General features: G+C 41.3%; 1 protein-coding gene across 3 annotated transcripts in view; it reads right to left on the bottom strand.

The window, feature by feature from the left end:
• Positions 1–22843, bottom strand: part of LOC149258492 (alpha/beta-Hydrolases superfamily protein) — a 323185-nt gene that overhangs the window by 206992 nt on the left and 93350 nt on the right. For all 3 annotated transcript variants that reach the window (XM_089415429.1, XM_089415431.1, XM_089415433.1), the window contains exon 3: positions 20026–20128. In XM_089415429.1, coding sequence (XP_089271555.1) covers positions 20026–20128 — 103 coding nt within the window. The remainder of the gene's footprint in view (positions 1–20025; positions 20129–22843) is intronic.

Raw genomic sequence — 22843 nt, 5'->3', positions numbered from 1 at the left:
AATACACTGGCCTAATGATGCCCTAAGTCTAATACGCAGTCATGAAGGCTAGATCCTAACACTGCCATGGAGAGCCCTAAATTACAGTTAGGGAGAGTACCCTAAGATGCAGTGAAGGAGGCTTCCATATCGTGGCAAGGAAAGGCCTAAACATTGGTCTAATCTATACACTATTCTAAAGGAGACTCCTATGTAAAAGGGAGCTTTTATATGCAGCAAAAGGAGACCTGTCTACGCAACAAGGAGATGTCATAATCCGCAGTCAAATGAGGGTTCTATGCAGCAAGAAGAGGACCCTTATACACTGGGAAGAGGAGGCCTTAACCAGCCCTAGAAACAGTCAAAGAGGAGTCTATATAAGTTGCCCTAGCCGCAATCCTCAAGGGTGATCTAATCCGCAATTAAGGGTGACACTTACATGCTATCCTTAGTCACCAGATTCGCCAAATTTCAACCATTAAATTCGAAATTCGGTGAATTTTTCACTGAGAAACGAACATATTCGTTCGAGTTCGCCGAATTTAATGGCGAACTCGAATTTCAAGCCGAATTCGACTTTTTTTCGAACAAAATCGCCTGACATTCGATGAAATTCGCCGGACATTCGATTAAATTCGCCTGCAGTTCGATTAAATTCGTTTTTTTTTCGCGCGTTTTAGGTTTAGGTTGCGGCCCGCGGGTTTTATTGCTCGCCGGTTTCATTGTTCCATTGTTTGGGTTACAACTTGTGCGAAGGGTTTCATTTCGTTGGCGCCGGCGGTCCAGACTCCATACTCACCACTACCAGACTCCAGTCACGACTCACAACAAAACAACAGTTGTAATTATAGTGTTAAGCGCTGGTCTGGGCTAACAGTCACGTAAAGGGCAGAGCCTTTGGTGCGGACAAGTGCTGGAGGGTGCAAAATTGCAGGCCGAGGAAATCTAAGAGGAGAAAACTGCAGGCGTGACTCTACAGACTATAGCGTCTCGATTCTCAGCTGTCAGCCTGCCGACGCCTATAAAGTGTGAAGTTCACAAGGGCTCATCGTTCACGGTTCAGCCTTCAGGTAGGACTCGTTCAAACTTCAAACTTTATGGTCTGTGGTATGGTCTGTGGAATATGGTCTGTGGTATGGTATGGCACTGTAACCGCAGGAAACCACAGACCTTACCTCAGCCTCTACACAATAGCCCACAAGTTCAGTGATATTTGCATGCCGTAGACGTGATATGTTTGAAACAGCATCAAGAAAGTCTTCATCTGTTTGTACAGACAAATACAATGCTGAGCTGTCTATTTTTTTCACTGCAAAAATCTGACATCTTACATGATGCAACAATGAATTGTTGTAGTCACTGTTGTTGCCTTCACTACTAGTCACCAAAGTATGCGACTTGGATACATCTCAAATTTGTGAAGGCCATGTTCCTCTACACTCAATGCGAGAATTTTTCCTGTCTTCTTTTCCACCACAAAACAATTATCCCCTCCTCAAAAGATTACATCCAGATGTGGACTTTAACTGGTTATTTCACTTACAGAAAGGATATTCTTTTTCAGGTTGGGAATATAAAGAAACATTCTTTAACACGAATGTCTTACCTCCTAATTCAATCTACATATTGCCTCATCCTTCAATATAATGTGTTATTTCATCACCCAGAATAACTGAATCTAACCTAGACCTGTCTTCAACTAATCAACGAAAAAAATCAGATCTAATAGTCATTTGTTTTAAAACTCCAAAATCAAAATACCATGTAACTAACTTACCTTTTGTTTTACAAGCTACAGATACTACAAATTCTTTTTCTTCCCATTGTTTACCAGCCTTTTGCTAAATTTTAACATGGTATGCTCCCAAGCATAGATCATTTTTCTGCATTCCATCTTCAGGTGTCCTACTTTCCAGCAGTAATATCACTTCAAATTCATAATTCTGGCCCACATCTGATAAGTTAATTTGCAGGTCATGCTTCTTGACAAATTGATGAACAGATGTCTCCTTACTTGAGATTTAGGTTGGCACCATGGCACCATCCTGTCCATCATTATACACTAATCTTGTCATTATCTTCTTCACTGTGAATGACTGGCCTGTTCCCTGCAAATAGATCTGGGCATAGAGGAGCCAATCCAAGAACAGTAATCTCTAGCACAAGACAATATTAATGATCTAAATACCTAATCCTGAAGCTTGAGTTTGATTTTTCTCTACTGGTTCTGAATCTCTGATTGACAATCTCCCACTCTTCATTATCAAACCTTCTCCTTCATCATTGGCATCAGCTGCACTGCTGAGGAGTCCTAACTATTACCCTTGAAGTCTTGTTCCTTGAATAAAATAAAATAGAAGAGGCATTGCAAACAGAAGTTGGTGGCAAATTGTTACTAACTTACTGCATGATGCATCCAAATTCCAATTGCCAGACTGCCAGTAAAACTGTAAATTAAAAAGTGCTGATAAGAACATTTAGCAGTATAACTGTGCCATCAAAACAGCAGCCAATATAACACCTGTTCAGGAATCAAGGTTCTGTGTGTACACCAGCCTGTAGGCTATAAGCCTGTAACAAATGCTGGACTTGGAATTTGCCCAGAAAACAATTCACTGCATTATATAATTATATTTACATAGATCTATATATTCGTGTAATAGCTACAGCCTACAGCCTACAGGCCTGTGAGCCTAAATCTTGAAACATACTGATACAAAAGCATAAATATGTGTGCAAACTGCAAAGTGTTTTTAATCACTTTTCCTTTTTCTAAATTCTAACTAACGAAAATGTAATTTCAAAAAAAATTGCAGGCATTTCAGACATTGCACTGCCAGACATTTCAGACTTCTAAATTCCAATGGCACCCCCAAAATCAACTGTTGTAGCTTGGAATTTTGTCCAAAAAGATGGCTTTAATCTTTCATGTCAGCTGTGTGGATATAATTTCACTGGCACTTTGACTAGAGCAGTGGATCACCTTCTCGGTATTAGCAATGGAAGTGGAGGTGGTGTTGAAGCCTGCACTAAGATCACTGATGAACAAAAAGCCAAAGTGGAGAAAGACCATTCCAATTCACAGATGCAAAAGCAGAAAAGGGTGAATAAGAGGCAGTGAATTGAGAGGGAGATTGCCATGTCTTCCTCCAACACCATTAATTCAGTTTCAAACATTGGTGGATCAAGTTCTACAGCTCCTCAAGCAAAAACAGGTGCGCCGAAAACATTAAATCAATTCTGGAAACCTGTTGAGAAACAGGAAGTTGATGATGCTGTTGCTGAGTATTTTTATGCATGTGCAATTCCCTTTAATGTGGCGAGGAGTCCATATTTTAAAAATGTAATTAAAAAGGCCATTGATTTTGGGAAGGGCTATGTTCCTCCTGAATCTGAAGCTTTAAGAACAACTTTGCTAAAGAGAGCGAAAGACAGAGTGACAGGAAAGTTGGCTGATATTAAAGAGTCCTAGAAGCTTACAGGATGCACAATTTTGAGTGATGGTTGGTCAGATTTGTGTCATCGCCCATTGATCAATGTGCTTGTTTATTGTCCTCAAGGGGTACTTTTCTTGAAGGCAGTGAATGCAATGGATCGAGTGAAGACATCGGAATTTATTTTTAGAATTTTGGATGAAGCGATTCAAGAGGTTGGGGTGGAAAATGTTGTCCATGTTGTTACAGATAATGCATCAAATTGTGTTGGTGCAGGGAAGCTGATTATGGAAAAATATAATCAGATTTATTGGACCCCTTGTGCAGCTCATTGCTTGGATTTAATGTTGCATGACTTAGCCAAATTTCCTTGGGTCAATGAAACAATCCGAAGAGCCAAAACAATTTCAAACTTCATCATCAACCATCGTCTCACTTTGAGCATATACAGGAAGAATGCATCAAAAGAGTTGTTGAGGCCTTGTGATACAAGGTTTGCCACTTTTTATATTACTTTGAAAAGAGTTGTTGAGGAAAAAGCGAGCCTAAGAGCTGTTTTTTGCAACACTGAGTGGGAGAGATCTACCCTCTCAAAAGAAACTAAGGGGTAAAATGTTGAACAAATAGTGCTCAATAATGGCTTTTGGGAAAATGCAAACAAGGTTTTAAAAATTTGTGGCCCAATTGTTAATGTGCTCCGCATGGTTGATGGTGACAAACCTTGTATGGGTTTTGTTTATGAAAGCCTTGATCGTTGCAAAGAGGCCATTGCAACTGCTTTTGATAATGTGGAAGCTGATTACAAGGAGATATGGGATTTAATTGATCATAGATGGAAGATGATGCATAGTCCATTACACGCAGCAGCATGCTATTTGGACCCTAGATTGTTTGGGTTACAAAGACATAGGGACGAAGAAATCATGAATGGACTTATCCAGTCTATTGAGAAGCTAAATCCAGATCCAGAGATTGCAGGTTTGATCAGAAGTCAGTTGAGAGCATACAGGTTAGAAGAAGGATTATTTGGAACAAAATCAGCAAAGTATGATAGGAGCAGAAGTGATCCAGCACTATGGTGGGAATTTTATGGTTCAGGGGCACCAGAATTGCAAAATTTTGCAATTCGTATCTTAAGCCAGGGAACAAGTGCATCAGCATGTGAAAGGAATTGGAGTTCCTTTGACCACATTCATTCCAAAAAAAGAAATAGATTGTCATCTGGAAAATTAGAAGATCTTGTTTATGTTCGTAGTAACTTGCAGTTGGCATTGAAGAATGTGGCTAAAGAGTCATCCAATTCTTCTACTCCGTGGATCGATCATGATCCAAATGCAACAATGGATGATGCTGATTTGTACATTGATAGTGACATAAACACTGACAGGGAATTCACTGATGAATCTGGTGCTGAAGCATCTAGCGGATTCACATCTCATATTGCTCTTGATGACATAGAACTTTTAGATATAACAAGTGGGCAACAGGAACATCAAGAATAAAACTTGTGTTCCTGTTTTAGATTTCTAGTTTAGTTTTTGCATGAACAATTTTCTAAAATTGCCAAGCTACTTTAAAGTTTAAACTTTAAACCGTCTTTGTATCTTATAAATTATAATGCGGAGTTTTTCATTGAACTGCCAAAAGAATATCTATTTGTATGTGTTAGTGGATGTATTCATGTATCATGTGTCATATGGACAATGAAAATTCTTTAAAACTGTTTTTGTATATTTTTTTATGCCAATCTATCTTTAAAAGATTGAATTATTTTAAGATTCAGATGTATTTTATTTTTTGAACAGTTATGAATGGTTGCTCACAGGACTTGCTGCCATACCATTTCTCATATGCATATCTATCTTTAATATACATTTTTTTTTCGAATTTCTATATGTCGAATTTTATCGACAAAATTTTAGTTGTCGAACTTTATTCGAATTTCATGGTCGCCGAACTCGAACTCGAACTCGAACCTGGTGACTTAGATGCTATCAAAGGAGCCCTAACGCAGCCTAGTAATCTACTGTTTGATCATGCCCTAATCCGCAGTTATGATGAAGCCCTATTCGCAGCGAAAGAGAGCTAATCAACAGTGAACCTATTCACTGTAATAAGGACCCTAAATACGCAGTTTAGAAGGGCTTCTATTTTTGTCACCTAGCCACAGCAAAGTAGCCATCATACAGCATAAAACTGAAATAAGTTAAGGGACTGTTTGAGCCTCCCTCTTGCATCTGTGTGAGGATGGTTCCTTCTTGTAAGGAGGCCGAGTTAAAAGAAGCAGTGGATCAAACCTGTTGGGATATCATTGGAAGATCAAGAATAATGTTTATGCTGCTACATGAAAACTACATGTTAGGCCGCAGGCCATAACACCACAGTCAAGTATTTCTTATGGATATTTGAGGGCTCAGATCATTACCTTAATATAAGGAGTTGTCGTGTATAATGCTGTTGAGATCTAAGGCTAATTTTGTTGACTATATGATACTGTTGTAATATGAGATGGACAAAGCTATTGTCATGAGTTAAGGATTAGTTAGCTAGCAGAGATGCAACATGATGATGGATGCAACATGGTTGATGCAGCATGGTGTTGGGTGAGTATGGTGATGGAATCACGTTGGAGAATCAGTTGAAGTAGTATGCCTTCACTTGAGTTCAGATCTGCAGTCCTTGTCATCAAATCCGCAACCTCATTATGTCATCTTCATGGTGAAGATCTCTGCTCTTATCTTGTCAAGTCAAAGTGTTGACTTCTGATGTATATGTACTATCTCACTCTCTGTTGAACTATTCAAGAATATAAGAAGAATTGATCAAGGGTTTCCCCACATTGGGGTTTGTCCCTGGTTGGCGCCACATCTTGTGTTCTATTGTCTTGGCTTATTTTCTGTGATTTATGTTTATGTTCTATTTGCACTTTACTATCATTCTGATGTGATTGCTAATCTGAATATTGTCATTGGGCTAATATAGAAAAATTAAAGTAAATTGCACTAAGCATAGAACATACCTAAAATTAGCAATCGCCCACCATAATATCAGTAGTTATGTTAGGACTGATTTGGGCATGTAACAATCATTTGGCTTGAGAAAGAAGTAAGCAAGCTCAAGAGTCATGATGGTAGTTGAAAGGGCAGGAGGGGAGGTCAAAGGTCGTGGTAGGTGAACGATCACCAGACCTCTATAAATGTGCCCTCCTGCCTCATTACATAGGACTTTAGCACTTGAGTTGAGGCTAGGATTAGATAGCGGATTTATGCTTGAGAGCTAGAGCCACTCGGCTCTTGGCAGCTAGCAGAGTGGAGTTGTGGGAGGCTAGGGTTTTGTATTGGGTCATGGTATGAGCAGCCATGTTCCATTGTTGGGTTTTTAGACTTAACTAACTACTAGTTATGTACGTGAAGTTGCAGCAGCATTACTAAGATATTCTCTCTATTCGACACTGATTCCCATGCTTACTCATGGTGGTTGTATTGGTTGTCTGATACTTCACTATATTTGTATGTGTGTTGTCATACACGCAATATGTTATGGATTGATTCATAGTGGTTGCATGTATGTTTTTCTTTCGAATCTGTGTTTACTTGTTCCTTGCCATGTCAGTGATCTATTGTGAACTAGTTTGCAATTAACTTCTGGCATGTTCTTATTCATATATGTCTGATTGGGTTTTGGCTCACCAATCCCTCTCATGGTCTACCCCTTCTTATTGTTGTTGAGACTTGTTTGTATCTCTGTTTGTAGTTTGTCAATCTTGGGCCGATTTTGTTTCACTGTCCGAGCATTTCACCCTTGTCCCCACTCCAACACTTTTATCATTTGACAGCCAAGAGCAAAAGCATTTATAGTGGCAATCGGGCCCACATACCAGATGGGACTCCTATCCCAAACGGTGTAAGGTCTAATTGGGACTTCACACCAGGGAAAACCCCCTAGTTGTTGGCAGTACATTTCAACCTGTCCACACTAGGGCATCACTTTCTTGACAAAGTAGCCCTCCAAAAAGTTCGATCTCCTAGCCCCTCACGTGTTAGTGTGTCCTCAAGGCCTCATCAATTTTGAAGTCATTCCGACGGTGGCATTGTGAGATAACCCAACCCCTAGCTCCGAGATCAAACTTTGCCCTGGCATCCCCAAGGCTAGTGCCTCATAGGATCAATTTGACACCTTTAAGTGAAGAATTTTGCTTTGATCCTTTCCCCCTCCTTGTCTAGGTTAAGAACATCATTGGTTGCTAAATTCTTGCCCCTTAACCTAGGTTGGGTCCACTTGGTCCCATGTGGTCCCACACCTTTGAAAAGTCAAATCTTCAAGAACCATTCGGGAAGTCAAGTTCAATAAGGATTTTAGGATTGGGAAACTCCTTCATAAGGCATATTCCTCTAAACCTAACCCTCAAGTCCTCACCTCCTTCTCCTAGAAATCTTTGTACCTTGCTTGACAAGCAAGAAAGCTCTATTCTTAAAACCCCTTCTAGGAAAAGGATTATAAGGGTCACTTCATATCCATTGGTCGATTTATCCTTGTCAAGTGACCTTCTATATATATCAGGTCTCCTCCCATCGGTGAAAGTCCGTAAAGAGTAGGGAGTCTTAGCTGAGGTGACAGTGGGCTAAGCCTCCATCGTTGCCCTTTGATCTAGCAGTTGCCCTTTAGGAATCCCTTTTATGACCCCTGCTAGTTTGAGCGGTAACAGGATCCATAACTAAAAATGAAATTTCTTGCTCATGAAACCCATGAGACAAGCATTACAATAATAATTTTATTTTTCTTCTTTACATTAAATACATAAAATCATAATTACACGTCATTATGAAGACCAAACCTAGTTACACTTTTCAACAAGAACTTATATCCAGAGAAATGATGAGAGGCCCCACTATCAACCAGCCAACTATTCCAAGTGTTGATTTGGGGTAGCATCGGATGTGCTCTAGCCATGAAATTTGGTGGAGAGGCTAAGGCACATGAGATCTCCAATACCCAGAAAGGGTTTGGGCAGATTCTAAACAGATTGGGAGATATTAAAATAATTAATATTTTTAATGGAGTCCCTAAGTCTAAACTTAGGGAAATTAAATTAATGTGAATTAATATAAAATTGTGTTAGAATGGTTCAAAAGTCATGGATCAAGCCAGATCTAATCTTAGTCGTTGATTAGGGACGTAATCTTAGCTGTTGATTAGGGACTTAATCTTGGTCGTTGATTTGTCAACGAGAAAAGTATAAGAGGAGACTGGAGGGTCACTTGGAAACACCCTAAGAGATCAAGATTTCAATTTTCTGTGGCTGGGTTTGCTGAGAAAGTTGAGAGAGTGATCTGGAGTTGTAGTTGAGGGGCAATGAATACAAAAGCAGAGAGGCAAAGATAGTGTCGGGAGGATCAGCACAACAGTCGGGAAAGCTGACGCAGAGGGCAGAAGCCAGAACAGTAGGAACTGCCGAGAACTGCCGAAACAGCCGGGAAAGTTGACACAGAGCGCAGAAGCCAGAACAGTCGGAACTACCGAGAACTGCCGAAACAGCCAGGAAAGCTGACACAGTGGGCAGAAGCCGAAACTGTTGGGAACAGCCAAAACTACTAGGAAAGCTGACACAGAGGGCAGAAGCCGGAACTACCAGGAACAACGGAACTGTCGGGAACTGCCGTAACTGCCGGGAATGTTGACTCTGAGGGCAGAGGAGGCTAACGCAGTCCCTAGAAGCTGACACTGGGGTTTTCTGTGGGGCAGATTGGAGCTGAGGAGTTGCCGGAGTGTTTATCCGGGGTTTCAGCCGAAGCATCTGTCTCCTAAGGAGAGGTACTACTGCCGAGATTTTTCTCTGTTGGGTGAGTCGAATTTGGCACCCAGATTGTATTCTGAAACTGCTTAATAAATCAAACCCTCAGATAGCTGCATCGGTTTTCCCGCATTGGGTTTTTCCGGGGACATTAGTCCAAAAATAACGGTGTCATTTGTGTGCTTGTTTCTGTGAGTTGATGATCTGTAATGTGTTGAGCATGTACTTGTGTTTATTTTCAGTATTTACATGGTAAATAACTTGTTAATTAATCAGAACAAGTAGGAAGGAATAAATCAAAAAGTACATGGAGGGTTTCTAACTGTTAGACTTAGAAACTTCAACACCAAGTATCTAGAGGAGAGGAACTAGAAAGTGCAAAAATAAGGATATATTCAAATTGATTTGCAGCATTACTTTCATACCTGGTATTTCTTGACTTCTTTTGAGGGCGGTGATCTTCTTCACGATCACTCGGAGCATCTCTTCTTCTTTCAAATCTTCCATTACGATCATTCCTTCAATCATCTCCTCTTCTTCAATTATTAAACCTATTATTGTTGCTTCTAGTGTTGTATTGTGGACCATTGTTCTTCTCAGGGCAATCTCGAGCATAGTGACCTTTCTTGTGACAATTGTAGCATTCAATGTGTGATGATTCCTTGTCTCTTCCATTCCTTCTATTCGAATTTCGAGGAGGACTTCTGGAGCTTGATGAACCTCCTTTTCCTTTCTTTTTCTTATTATGAGTGACGAAAGCAGCAAGCTCTCCTTCTTCATGCTTTTGAATCCTGCCTTTTGAGATCATCCTTGATTCTTCTTCAGTGAATTTTCCAACGATCTCATCAAACGACGGGAAACTATTGTTATTGTTTATAGTGTTAATGAAGGTTTCCCAAATAGGTGGGAGGCCTCTAAGGGTTGCCACCACTAGGTCCCTGTCAGGCACAGTTTCCCCAACTCTTTGGGGATTGATCTCTACGACAAGATATCCTCATAATGTACGATTGCACGAACTCTCCTTTATTCATCTTCATATCTTTAAGTGGATCTTTCAAGGAGATGATTTCATTCAAATTGTTGACATCAAACATGTCGACCAGCTTATCATACATGTCCTTAGACTTCTTCAAATTTCCAACATAGGCAAGTAAATGATCTTGTAAACCATTAGCTATAATTTTCTTTGCTTTTAACTCACCTTTCTTGTACTTGTTCTTGCCACTTGGCAACAGTGGGAGCACTTCCCAAGGGCTTAGGAACCTTTCTTTGAATATATTCCAAAACATCATTGTCCTCTGATATGATTTCCAACCTGATCTTCCATGCAACAAAGTTAGATGAGTCACCCAACTTCTCATTTTCCTTGAAGTAAGAGGTAGACATTTTGACTTGATTAGATAGGCTCCTTCAACTTTCCAAAGATGATTGCTTCAACTCTTTGTCTACATTGGGCTTTGTCGTTCACCTTAGCTCTGATACCATGTTAATTTTTGCACTGCTCTATGCTATAACAATTACTTTAGCCCAATTCAATTCTTCAATTTGCAATGTTTCAATAATAATTAATATTTCCAATCATCACCAATAATTGAAGATAGAACAGTGAATGCAATGACAATAGGAGACAATCAACACATCAACAAGAGACACAGACACGGTCAAAGACCAGGGGAAAACCCCATAAGGGGGAAAGCCCTTTGAAATTCTTCTTCTATTAGATTGCCTTCAAATGTTCAACAGAGAGTACAATGAGCCCAAATCCATAAACAAAATCAAAGTAAAAATATTGACTTGTCAACTATCCAACCAATCAATATCCAAAGTATGAGTATAGTCAAATCTGGTCCACTGTCGAAAGTTTGCAATTCTGAAAAATTCAACAGCAACCAATGTGCCCTAACCAATCCTTCAGTCAACGGTCAAATAGCCCTTCAAGAGCTCAGTCAGTAGCAGTCAAATTCGGCCTCAAATGCTAGTCAAAATCAGCCCAAAACAGTGATCAAAAACCCAATGAAACTCAGTCAAATGAGAGAGGATCTTTGCGGTCAATCCAAGTCAAAGTGCTCAATTCACCTTGGTTTTTGTGCCAAAAAGTGTGGCTTGCCCAAACAAAAATACCCTCAAAAGATCGAACCAAAATTTTGCCTAGGAAGTCAAAGTCAACGCTAGTCAAAGTTGGAGCTTGCTTTAGATTTCTTCCACGTGTAATTTTGTCCTTCTTTCCAACCCACACGTGTGAAGAGACCCTGCAATTTGTACGAACCGACGAGGAGAGAAGAGATAAGAAGATGTGAGTTTATGTGTTGTTGATTTGGGGTAGCATCGGATGTGCTCTAGCCACGAAAGTTGGTGGAGAGGTTGGGGCACATGAGATCTCCTATACCCAAAAATGGTTTGGGCAGATTCTAAACAAATCAAGAGATATTAAAATAATTAATATTTTAATGGAGTCCCTAAGTCTAAAAATCTAATCTTAGCCGTTGATTAGGGACTTAATCTCGACCGTTGATATGTCAACAGGAAAAGTATAAGAGGAGGCTTGAGGGTCACTTAGAGAACACACCAGCGTGATCAGTCATTCTATTCTCTAGAGCGGGGTTTGCTAAGAGAGATAGAATTAGTGATCGGAGAGCCGTTGAGGGGCATTAAGTATAGAGAGACAGAGAGGCAAAGATAGCGCCAGGAGAGCGACAGAGTAGCCAAAGAGAGTGACGCAGGAGCAACCAATGCTCACGCAAGGCCACGCAGAGGCAGCTAAGTGTTGTGCAGAGCACTAGAGAGGACAGCATTGCTGACGCAGAGGGTCAAAGACTGACAAAGGGCCTCCTGAGGCTGATGCAGGCCAAGATAGGCTAACGCAGGGCCAGCACTGGGCTACAAGAGGCTGACGCAGCCCAGATTGGGCAGACACTAGGGTTTTTGGGGCAGATTGGTGCTGAGTAGCTGCCAAAAGGATTATCCGGGGTTTCAGCCAATAGATTTGTCAGAAACTGAGAGGTATTACTGCCAAGGAAATTCTCTATTGGGTAGGCTAGTTTCGGCACCCAAATTGTACTCTGATATTGCTTAATAAGAAAACCCTCAGATAGCTGCACCGGTTTTCCCACATTGGGTTTTTCCGGGGACATTAGTCCAAAAATAATGGTGTCATATGGTGTGTTTGTTTATGTTTCTTTTAGTTGTTGATCTGTAATATGTTGAGCATGCACTAGTGTTTATTTTCAGTATTTACATTGTAAATAACTTGTTAAGGAAAATAACAAGTAGGTAGGAATAAATCAGATAAAGTGCATGAAGGGTTTCTAACTAAGTAAACTTAGAAACTTCAACATGGTATCAGAGCGTGATTGCAGATCACAAGAGGACTAAAGGACATCAGCCGAGCGGGGAAATAGCAGCAGAAAACAGTTGTCCCGAGGTGACAGATGTTGTTTCTAGCAGCGCAGAAGCCAAGGAGAGTGACGCAGAGCTAGCCAGGGCTCACGCAGGGCCACGCAAAGGCAGTCAAGAGTTGCGCAGAGCCTCAGAGAAGCCAATGTTGCTGACACAGAGGGCCAGAGGGTTGACACAAGGCTTCCTAGGGTTGACGCAGACCCATCCGGAGTGACACAGGGCCAGCATGAGGCAGAGAGGGGTTGACGCAGTCCATAGATAGGCAGTTGCTGGGGTTTAAAAGGCTGCAGGAATATTGTAGAGTGGAGTTGGTGAGGTACTGTAGTCAGAACAGTACCTGACAAAGCGGGGCCAGAGGAGTTGGTGTCGAGGGTTTCTAGCCGAGGAACCCGAATCAGTGGTGCAGTTGCACAAGACGATCAGAGTAGGGGGCATCTCGACAAGCGGCAGAAGGATTTCCAGGAGGGAAATCAGGACTCAGAGGGAGTCCAGAAGAGAACTTCTAGACGGGAAGTAGAGACTCAGAGGAGTCGAACAGAGAACTTCCAGGAGGGAAGTAGAGGAGCATCATGGCACTACACGGAGTAAGAGACCAGGATAGACTGGACGAAGCATCGAACTTCGCAGTCTGGAAGGCCAGAATCTTATCCGTACTTGATAGGAATCATGTCAAGAACTTTGCCTTGAAGGTAATAGTTGTCCCAGTCGACCCCAGTGATAATGACAGGTACAAGGAGGCGATGGCGAGGGCCAAGAGCATTATCCTTGACGGGGTCAAGGATCATGTAGTACCACACATAGCCGAGAAGGAAACAGCATTTGAGATGTGGGAGGCTCTCAAGAAGTTGTACCAGCATACTTCTGTGCAGAGAAGAATGCTGCTTGAGAATCAGATGAGGTCGTACCAGATGAAGAAGGGACAATCAATTGACACCTTCCTCAGAGGACTGAATGAGATCTGAGACTAGTTGACTGCTATAAGGGCAACACTGGATCAGGAGCTAATGGTGAGGACAGCCCTGAATGTTGTCTCAGAAGACTGAGAAGTATTTGTCCAGAGTATACTGGGCAAAGGAACACTTCCACCTTGGGACGAGATGTGGGAAACTCTTAGCCAGGAAGAGATCAGACTGCAGTCAAAGACGGGTAGCAGCAGCAAGGGGATCAAAGTCAAGCAGGAGGAGGAAGATGTGGCCCTCGCATCTGAGGGAAAGCAGGAGAAGCGGAAAAAGAAAGATCTCTCCAAGATCAAGTGCTTCCACTGTGGGGAGCTAGGTCATTATGCAACCCAGTGTCCAATGAAGAAGAGTAAGGGAGAGTCTTCCGAGACTAAGGCAGCGCCAGCACGGGCAGAGAAGGAAGTTTTGACAGATGATGACTATGCCATGAGTGCACACACACCACTTGAGCGGAAGTGGGGAGACATCGAGTTGTAGTCAAGCGGACTACAGGCGATGAGGGGCAGGATCCTCGAGGTACCCAGCCTCTTGAATTAGACCTTGCTACGGGAGCCCCAAAGAGGAGTTGCAGGACTGGTTAAGTCGAGTAGAGATGGATGCAGATGGAGCGACAGAGAGAGCTACAGTGCAGTAGTCCTGAGACAGCGCAGAGCTAGCAGGCTGCAGCAGTGCGAGAGGCACAGGAGTGTTGCACCAATGCAGGATGGCACAGAGAGGTGTGCAACGGTGCGAGATGTAGGGAGTTGTTGCAGCAGTGCAGAGGTCAGAGAGGGAGCACTTGTCAGCGGCAGAGGGAGCTTCAGCATCAGTGGGTGTCTCTAGCCCAACAGGGAGGTCAGTTGGGAGATCAGTTACTTACTTCTCAGTAACTGAGTTGCAGTGCAACAGTGGGCAGCACGATGCAACATGATGAGAGGAGGTGCAGTGCAGATGCAGTGCTGGGAGAAAGGACCAGTAGCAGCACGGATGCAGAGGGAGTTGTCGTACAGATGCAGCAATGGCAGTGGCAGAACCATAGGCAGCAGTGTAGAGGATGTTGGGCAGGAAGGCCTAGCATCAGCACAAGTACTGATGTCGGATGATCAGAGTAGTACTCAGTGAGGAGTATTGCTAGAGCACAATCCTCGCTAAGAGGGAGTGTTGATTTGGGGTAGCATCGGATTTGCTCTAGCCACGAAATTTGGTGGAGAGGTTGGGGCACATGAGATCTCCAATACCCAAAAAGGGTTTGGGCAGATTCTAAACAGAGCATGAGATATTAAAATAATTAATATTTTAATGGAGTCCCTAAGTCTAAACTTAGGGAAAATAAAATATTAATGTGTATTAATATGAATCTGTGTTAGAATGGTCCAAAAGACATGGATCAAGACAGATCTAATCTTAGCCGTTGATTAGGGACTTAATCTCGACCGTTGATATGTCAACATGAAAAGTATAAGAGGAGGGTTGAGGGTCACTTGGAAAACACACCAGAGTGATCAGTCATTCTATTCTCTAGAGCGGAGTTTGCTAAGAGAGATAGAATTAGTGATCGGAGAGCAACTGAGGGGTATTGAGTACAGAGAGACAGAGAGGCAGAGACAGTGTCGGGAGAGCAACAAAGCAGCCAGATAGAGTGATGCAAGAGCAGCCAATGCTCACGCAGGGCCACGCAAAGGCAGCTAAGTGTTGCGCAGAGCACCAGAGAGGCCAGCGTAGTTGACGCAGAGGGTCAGAGAGCTGACACGGGGCCTCTTGGTGCTAACGCAGGCCAAGATAGGCTAACGCACGGCCAGCGCTGGGCTAGGAGAGGCTGACGCAGTCCAGATTGGGCAAACGCTGCGGTTTCTGGGGCAGATTGGTGCTAAGTAGCTGTCGGGAGGATTATCCAGGGTTTCAGCCAGTAGATTTGTCAGAAACTAAGAGGTATTACTACCAAGGTAATTCTCTGTTGGATAGGCCAGTTTCGGCACCCAGATTGTAGTTTGATATTGCTTAATAAGAAAACCCTCAGACAGCTGCACCGGTTTTCCCACATTGGGTTTTTCCGGGCACATTAGTCCAAAAGTAGTGGTGTCATATGGTGTGTTTGTTTCTGTTTCTTTTAGTTGATGATCTGTAATATGTTGAGCATGCACTAGTGTTTATTTTCAGTATTTACATTGTAAATAATTTGTTAAGGAAAATAACAAGTAGGTAGGAATAAATCAGATAAAGTTCATGAAGGGTTTCTAACTAAGTAAACTTAGAAACTTCAACATGTGTGTCCAAATGAAGTGGAGGTCACTTGTATTTATAGGCGTTGGATGAGGGCTAATTAGCCTCTCTAGGCCGACTTGATGAATTGTGACATTGTGGGCTTCACTTCGAAAATACACTTTCCCTTGTCCAAATCAAGTGCTTCAAAGATCAAAATTGGTCCTCTTGGGAAGAGTAATTTAGTCAAGATTGGAATTTGTCACTGCGCTGCCAAATTAATAGTCTGGTACATAGACAGTGAAGCATCAGCACATATGACAGGAGTTAGGGACTACTTCTCCAGCTATAGGGAGGAGTAGATGGACTTCCAAATTCAGATGAGAAACAAAAGTAAATGTGCTCTATTTGGGAGAGGTACCATGAAGATTCAAAGGGAGTACGTTGCAAGCACCAATGTTACAGATGTGTTGCATGTGCTAGGCTTAGGTATGAACCTTATTTCAGTCTCACAACTACAGGACAAGGGATACGATGTCCACTTTGTAGGGAAGAAGGTGTTCATCAAACACTAGAACTGGAAGAAGGTGAAGCAGATTGGGGTTCAAAGCAACAGGTTATATAAGTTGTAGCTTAATTCTCCAAAGGCACACGTCAACAACACCAATAGCAAAGGGAGAGACCTTAATGAATTGTGGCACAGGAGAATGGGTCATTTACACCATGGAGCATTGAAGATGCTGAAGGAGACAGTGACGGGTGTTCCAGAATTAAGCACGGAACATCACGATGTGTGCAAGGGGTGCATAATTGCGAAATACGGTAAGGAAACATTAACAAGAAGTAACAGTAGATCAGGTGGTGTGTTTCGGCGTGTACATTCAGACATTTGTGCCCAATGTACACCAGATCTCTCAGAGGGTATGAGTACTTCGTCACCTTCATAGATGACTACTCAAGGAAGACGTAGATCTACTTTTTGAAGACCAAGAATGAGGTCTTTAGTCGGTTCCAAGAGTTGAAGGCTCTGGTGGAAAACCTTACAGGGAAAAGGATCAAGGTACTTTGCATGGATAACAAAGGAGAGTACACAGATATTGGCTTCACTAATTACTATGCGTAAGAGGGCATCAGGAGAGAGTGGACAGCTTCGTACAATCCACAATAGAATGGAGTAGTGAAGCAAAATAACAGGAGTATCGTTGGAGCAACAAAGGTTATAGTATATGATCAAGACTTTCCCAAGTTCCTATGGGCAGAGGCATGTAGCACAGTGTTGTACATACGGAACAGGGTTCCTCACAAGGGGTTAGGAAGATAACACTAGAGGAGATTTTTTCAAGGAAGAAACCAGAGGTTAGTCACCTCAAAATCTTTGGTATTATAGCATAGTGCCATGTACTAGATGAGAAACGCACTAAACTAGATCAAACTACAAAGAAGGGGTACTTTGTTGGGTATCGTGAAACCTCAAATGCATACAAAATCTACATTCCTAGTAGTAGGAAGATTATCGTGAGACCAAACGTGAATTTCATGGAGGAGAGGACCCTTAGAAGGTCTTGTGAGATGTCGGTAGGTGATCACAGTGAACCAGCAGAAGCTCCATTAGTTTAGCAGCAGGGATAGTCGTTGGGACAGTCACAAGTTTCTAGTACAATTACCAGTACGAGCACTAGCTCAGGTGCAAGGGATCCAGCAAGTTCGCAACAGATGGCGTAGCAAAGGCAGGATGAGGAGTTGGCCAAACCACCCACCACTAGCAATCAAACCAGTAGAGAAGTTAATCAAAAACTAAAGGATGTGCAGGAGTTTATGGGGGCTCCTAAGATCGGCAAGAGGGAGCACAGACAGCCAAACAGGTACCAAACATTGGTGGCACAGGTTGTTGAACCTTCCAGTTATCAGGAGGTTGCACAGCATCAAGTGTCACGAGATGCCATGGTGGAGTATAGCTCCATCAATATAAACGATGTGTCGGAGGTAGTGCCTAAGCCTGTGGATAGGTTAGTTGTAGGCTTCAAGTGCATCTATAAGATCAAGTACGCTACAGATGGCAACGTGGAGGAGTACAAGGCTAGGTTCGTTGCCAAGGGGTATATGCAAAAAGAAGGTATAGACTATGACGAGACCTTCGCACCAGTGGCCAATAAACTTCCATTCAGTCAGTAATATCTCTAACATCGCGGATGGGATGGTAGATTCACCAAATGGACATTAAGACAACATTCTTGAACGAGGTGATAGAGGAGGAGGTATATATTGAACAACCAGAGGGCTTCGAGACACATGTGAGGGGAACACGTGTGCAAGCTGAAGAGAGCACTATACGAGCTTAAACAAGCTCCCAAGGCATGGTATGGTTAGACTGACAGCTACTTGGAGCAGATAGGATTCGTGAAGAGTCATGCGGATCCCAAACTTTACTATCTAATGGTAGAGGGTGAGCCACTCATTGTAGTGTTGTATGTGGATGACCTCTTCTTGATAAGATCATCAGAGCTCATAGAGGACTGCAAGAGGAACTTCGCAACAAAATTTGACATGAAAGATTTGGGACTAATGCATTACTTCCTATGCCTGGAGATATGGCAGAAGGACGGGGAGATCTTCCTTGGTCAAGGGAGATATACTACAGAGGTCTTGAAGAGGTTTAGGATGCAAATTGTAGACCTATGTCCATGCCTATGATTACTAAATGGAGGTGGATAGATGCATCGAAGGATGAAGACGATGACCCAACCTTGTATAGACAACTCATTTGTTCACTCATGCATCTGGTCAACCCCAGGTCAAACATCAGTTTTGCGGTCAACACCAGGCCAAACATCAGTTTTGCGGTCAACACTCTCAGTCAGTGGCCCTCCTATAACTCAAAATTCCTTAAGGGTGGTCCCACTAGACTAGGATCAAAGATTATTCCCCCAAGTAAGGTGAGAGAACAAGATCATGGTCAAGGTCTACCAATCTTCCAAATCACCCCATAATCCATACTAAATGCCCAAAAACAAACAAGTATAATCATCTGATTGCAATATTATCAAAGTACCTTTTGAATGGCAGCCCACTTTCATCCCAAGTGCTAATGTCAGATGAGTGAGAAGCACATGGTTGATGCAAGTGGTGGAGGCATATGGCATATCATCAATTAATGGTGGTTGGTAGAGGTTGTTGGTTGTTTGTCAGACCGGCTGGCTGTCAAATGTACTAGAAAAGTTTTCTCCTATGCAGATACACATTTTGGTGGGTAACAGGCCCAAGAATAAAAGATTTGACAAGCCACCATCTGAAACTTAAGGTTATCAAGTGCCTCGTGTACCTAGTTCTTTACACTCATGTACATGCCCATGGTACATTCATCAACTATGTTAGCTATCAATGAATTGGAGCTACTTTAAAGAAACCACTTCAATTATACTTACCCTAAAGCAATATCCGGTAGTCATATGCACATTATAATCTTCTTGTCCCGAGTCTAAATATCTATTAAAATGTCTTTAACAACATCCAAAGTTGACATAACCTCAATTGATCGTAACATGTCATCAATCATATACCTTTCACTTTGACCCATTACAGTCTAGGAAGAAGCCATTATATATGAATATAATTGAGAAACTATAAATAAGTAATCAATCATAATGCATGTTATTATAGCAATGGTTAATAACAAAAACCTATTATTTCTATAATAGTAATTTTCAGAACATCCAGCAATGCATTTTAAGATATTTAGTCATGGGAAATGCTCTGAATTTAGCAGGGCAGCCTTCCCATTAAGCAGATTTGATCATCTCTTCAAAAATGTACATTCTTATGACTTTTATTCTATCTATCTCAATTTTATTTTCCCTATTCGAACCCTTACATGCAATGGAAAAAAACAAACTTGCATATTTTGTCCTTAATTGTTTGTATTCCCCTTGTGCCTGATTTTTTATTTTTTAAATTAAATTTTGAATTTGCACATAGTTTTTAGTTTTTTCCAAATCAACCCCTAGTCATGGAACTTGTTGACTCCTATCTAACTCCAAGTCACACAACTTTGGATTTGGGCATACCCTATGCATTTCAATCATGATGCCTCAAAGCTTTGAATGTAAGATAAAGAAAAGCAGTAAGTGCTACCAAAAGAATAAAATGCCACGCAAAATTCAGAAAGTACAATGAATACAAAATGTTGTGTAGTGCACACTAAAAATAAGGCCATTTAAGTAATATTACTTGACTCAAAATGTTAAAAGTGATACACAACATATAGCATTGAAGTAGTAAAAGCACTTCTCACCAATAAATTCTTGAAATCGATTACTCAAACAGGAAGCTCTTTCAAAGAGTTGTGGAATTATCCCATCATTATCCTTGATTTCAACATCAGATTGAGTTGTCAACTGGCATAAAAGAGATAAACAAAATAACTAAGTGAGTTGTGAACTGACAGACAAGAGATAGACGAAATAACGAAGCATTAAAATACTCAACGTTGGGAGGTATTCAATATTAAAACTATAATTTTGTTTGTTCCAATATTTGACAGATTGCCCATATTCGAACCTACAAAATCAAAATATTTGCTTATCCAAATAATGAAAAATTACTGAATGCATTAAAAAATTAGAATGCTCAAAATTACATGAGAGAGAACCATCCCCCAATATCTATTGTGCAATCTCAAGTTACTGGTAAGGAAACAAAGACGTGCTAATAATATTAAAACATTTTATGGAGAAGTTACCAAAAGGTGGAAGCCCTACTAATCACATAAAGGATCAATAATATAACATTCAGTTAATACCATTGCATACAAACTTTTGAATGCCAACCACACAATTTCTCTAACTACTCAATTAGATGAAATTCAACGTAATGATTATAATCCTCACAAAATATTCTATGTATCTACTTTTGTCTCAACCAAAATGGAAAATCTCTTCAAAATGCCTAATACACCCCCAAGCTGACATTGATAATGACAAGTCAATCAAAACACGAGTCCCCTTCAATTCAGCTTGATAACACCAATACTCCTGTAAACAATGACTCAACATTGTGACTTGTTACCCCTCATATCACATAAGGATTTTGATCCAAACTATGTACCATATCCAAAGTAGGCTGCATTTGGAGTAACGTCAACTTTGAGCCATATTTTTGTCACTTTGAGATATATGTATCATCAATTATTATTCAGTTGACATCCTCATCACACATGTCAAAGGGGTAGAGGTTGATGCAATGGAGTGTTTGCTTTGATGGGAAATACTACTTGAGCACACTTTCCTAGACACTTCCCTTGTGACAGTTTATCTATTGACCACTATGTGGCTGTCCATGTGTTCTAGTAAGTATTCTCCCCTTGTCCACCTTTTCACCCCTTCCTATTGCCCCCTAAAGCACAGTACCCTAGAGAATATACCTTCATTTGTTTACCAATATAGCGAGTTGATTGGAGGAGATTTAATGCCCTCATTAGTGGTATTTTCATGTTTCATAGTTGATCCAGTGGATCACTCCCCATTTGCAAATATCCCTAGGTGGTTTAGCCTTCCAACAGCTTTATTGGTGCACATTTCATGAGATACTTTTCCTTGTTTGAGGAGCACCCTAGTGAACAGGGGTATTCATTACATAGATTTGGTTTCTTTAGATGCTTCACTCCTTGGATTAGGGAATCACTCTTTATCTCTATCATTGTTTTGCGGCACATTTATTGAGAAGATCTAACTATTTGCACATCCTACTAGTTTGCCCCAATTTGTGCCCATGGTATTTGTGAGGCTTTGATGATTTTTGCACATAGTAGCACAAGGTTTGAGTTTATTTCACGTTTACATAGGGGCACATTGCATCCTACCCACAACCTTTCTTGTTCAATCAACTCCACAACACTGAACTCAGGGTCCACTACCCAACGTATGATACTTCGTTATTCCTTGTTGCTTGATTGATCTAAGATTCAACACCAACACTCCTTCATCAACCTCTTCAAACAGCATACCAATGTAACGATGAATGGGAGCTGTCACCTAAACCAAGAAAGGAAGCAAACAAGCTATAGCGCTTTGCCTAACAACATGGGAAGGTGTCCCATTGTCCATGCCCATTCTCCTAGGGCACACATTTCATGATATTATTTGGGACATTTTTTGTGGTTGTACACATGGATCTAGCTACTTTAGCACATTATTTGAGGTAGCTCTGCTTCTTGGAGGTTGTTGTAACAAGTATGTCACTCTTACACATTCTTATGGGTTCTCTTAATGAATGAGTTAATAGTTTCTTGGAGAAATGCCCTAGCTATTTTGGGCATGTTTGATAAGGGTTCTTAGTGCTTATCATATAATAGGATTCTTACTTTATATTTGTCTCACATTATTATTTGTGTTGTGTACAAATAGGATGTTATTATTCGTTGTGGCAATCCCTTTTTGGTTTCATATTTTCATGACTAGTTGAGGTCTTTTCCCTAACAAGTTTTCTTATCATCTTCAATTGCTATTCCTTAGGAGTTTGTTGAGCACTTCTCCCTTAGTTTGTGGAGGTAGTTCTCTTGATGTAAAACTATATAAGCTTATGGTTTGTCTAATGAAAATCAGCCAAAGATTTTATTTCGCACTTTCCTATGTAGAACTCTACTCATGAATGGAGGCTGAACCCTAGTCTGCTGCCATGGCTACCACTACCAATGCACAGTGAAATCTTTTGCCTTGCAGATCACCCATCCAACTCAATCGTGATGACATTCCACTTCAGGGAGAGCTTTGCTTTGAAACCAAGAGTATGAGGGTCACACATTTCATCAATCGCCCAAGTTTTGGGGAGATCTCCTCATCTATTCCCTACAAAACCCTCGTTTCAGACCGGTTTTCGAATGGTGGGAAAAAGGGTGGCGAAGACATTCAACTTAGAGCGAAGGGGTTTCAGATCTCGGTCAAAACTCTCATGGAGCATTCCATCTAGATCTGGGTGCTCATAAAGCGAATTCTTGAACAACATCTGGGGAACCCGACAACTCTACAACGCCTTATATACAAAGGAAAACAATTATGGGATCATCTACAACTGAAGTTTTATGGCATATCCCAAGACTCTACATTGTTTCTTGG

Source organism: Pinus tabuliformis, chromosome 6 (genome assembly GCF_031772625.1).
Source record: "Pinus tabuliformis cultivar Carrire ecotype Pingquan chromosome 6, CPIR1, whole genome shotgun sequence".
Taxonomy (NCBI): domain Eukaryota; kingdom Viridiplantae; phylum Streptophyta; class Pinopsida; order Pinales; family Pinaceae; genus Pinus; species Pinus tabuliformis.
This window is presented reverse-complemented; position numbering and strand designations above follow the sequence as displayed.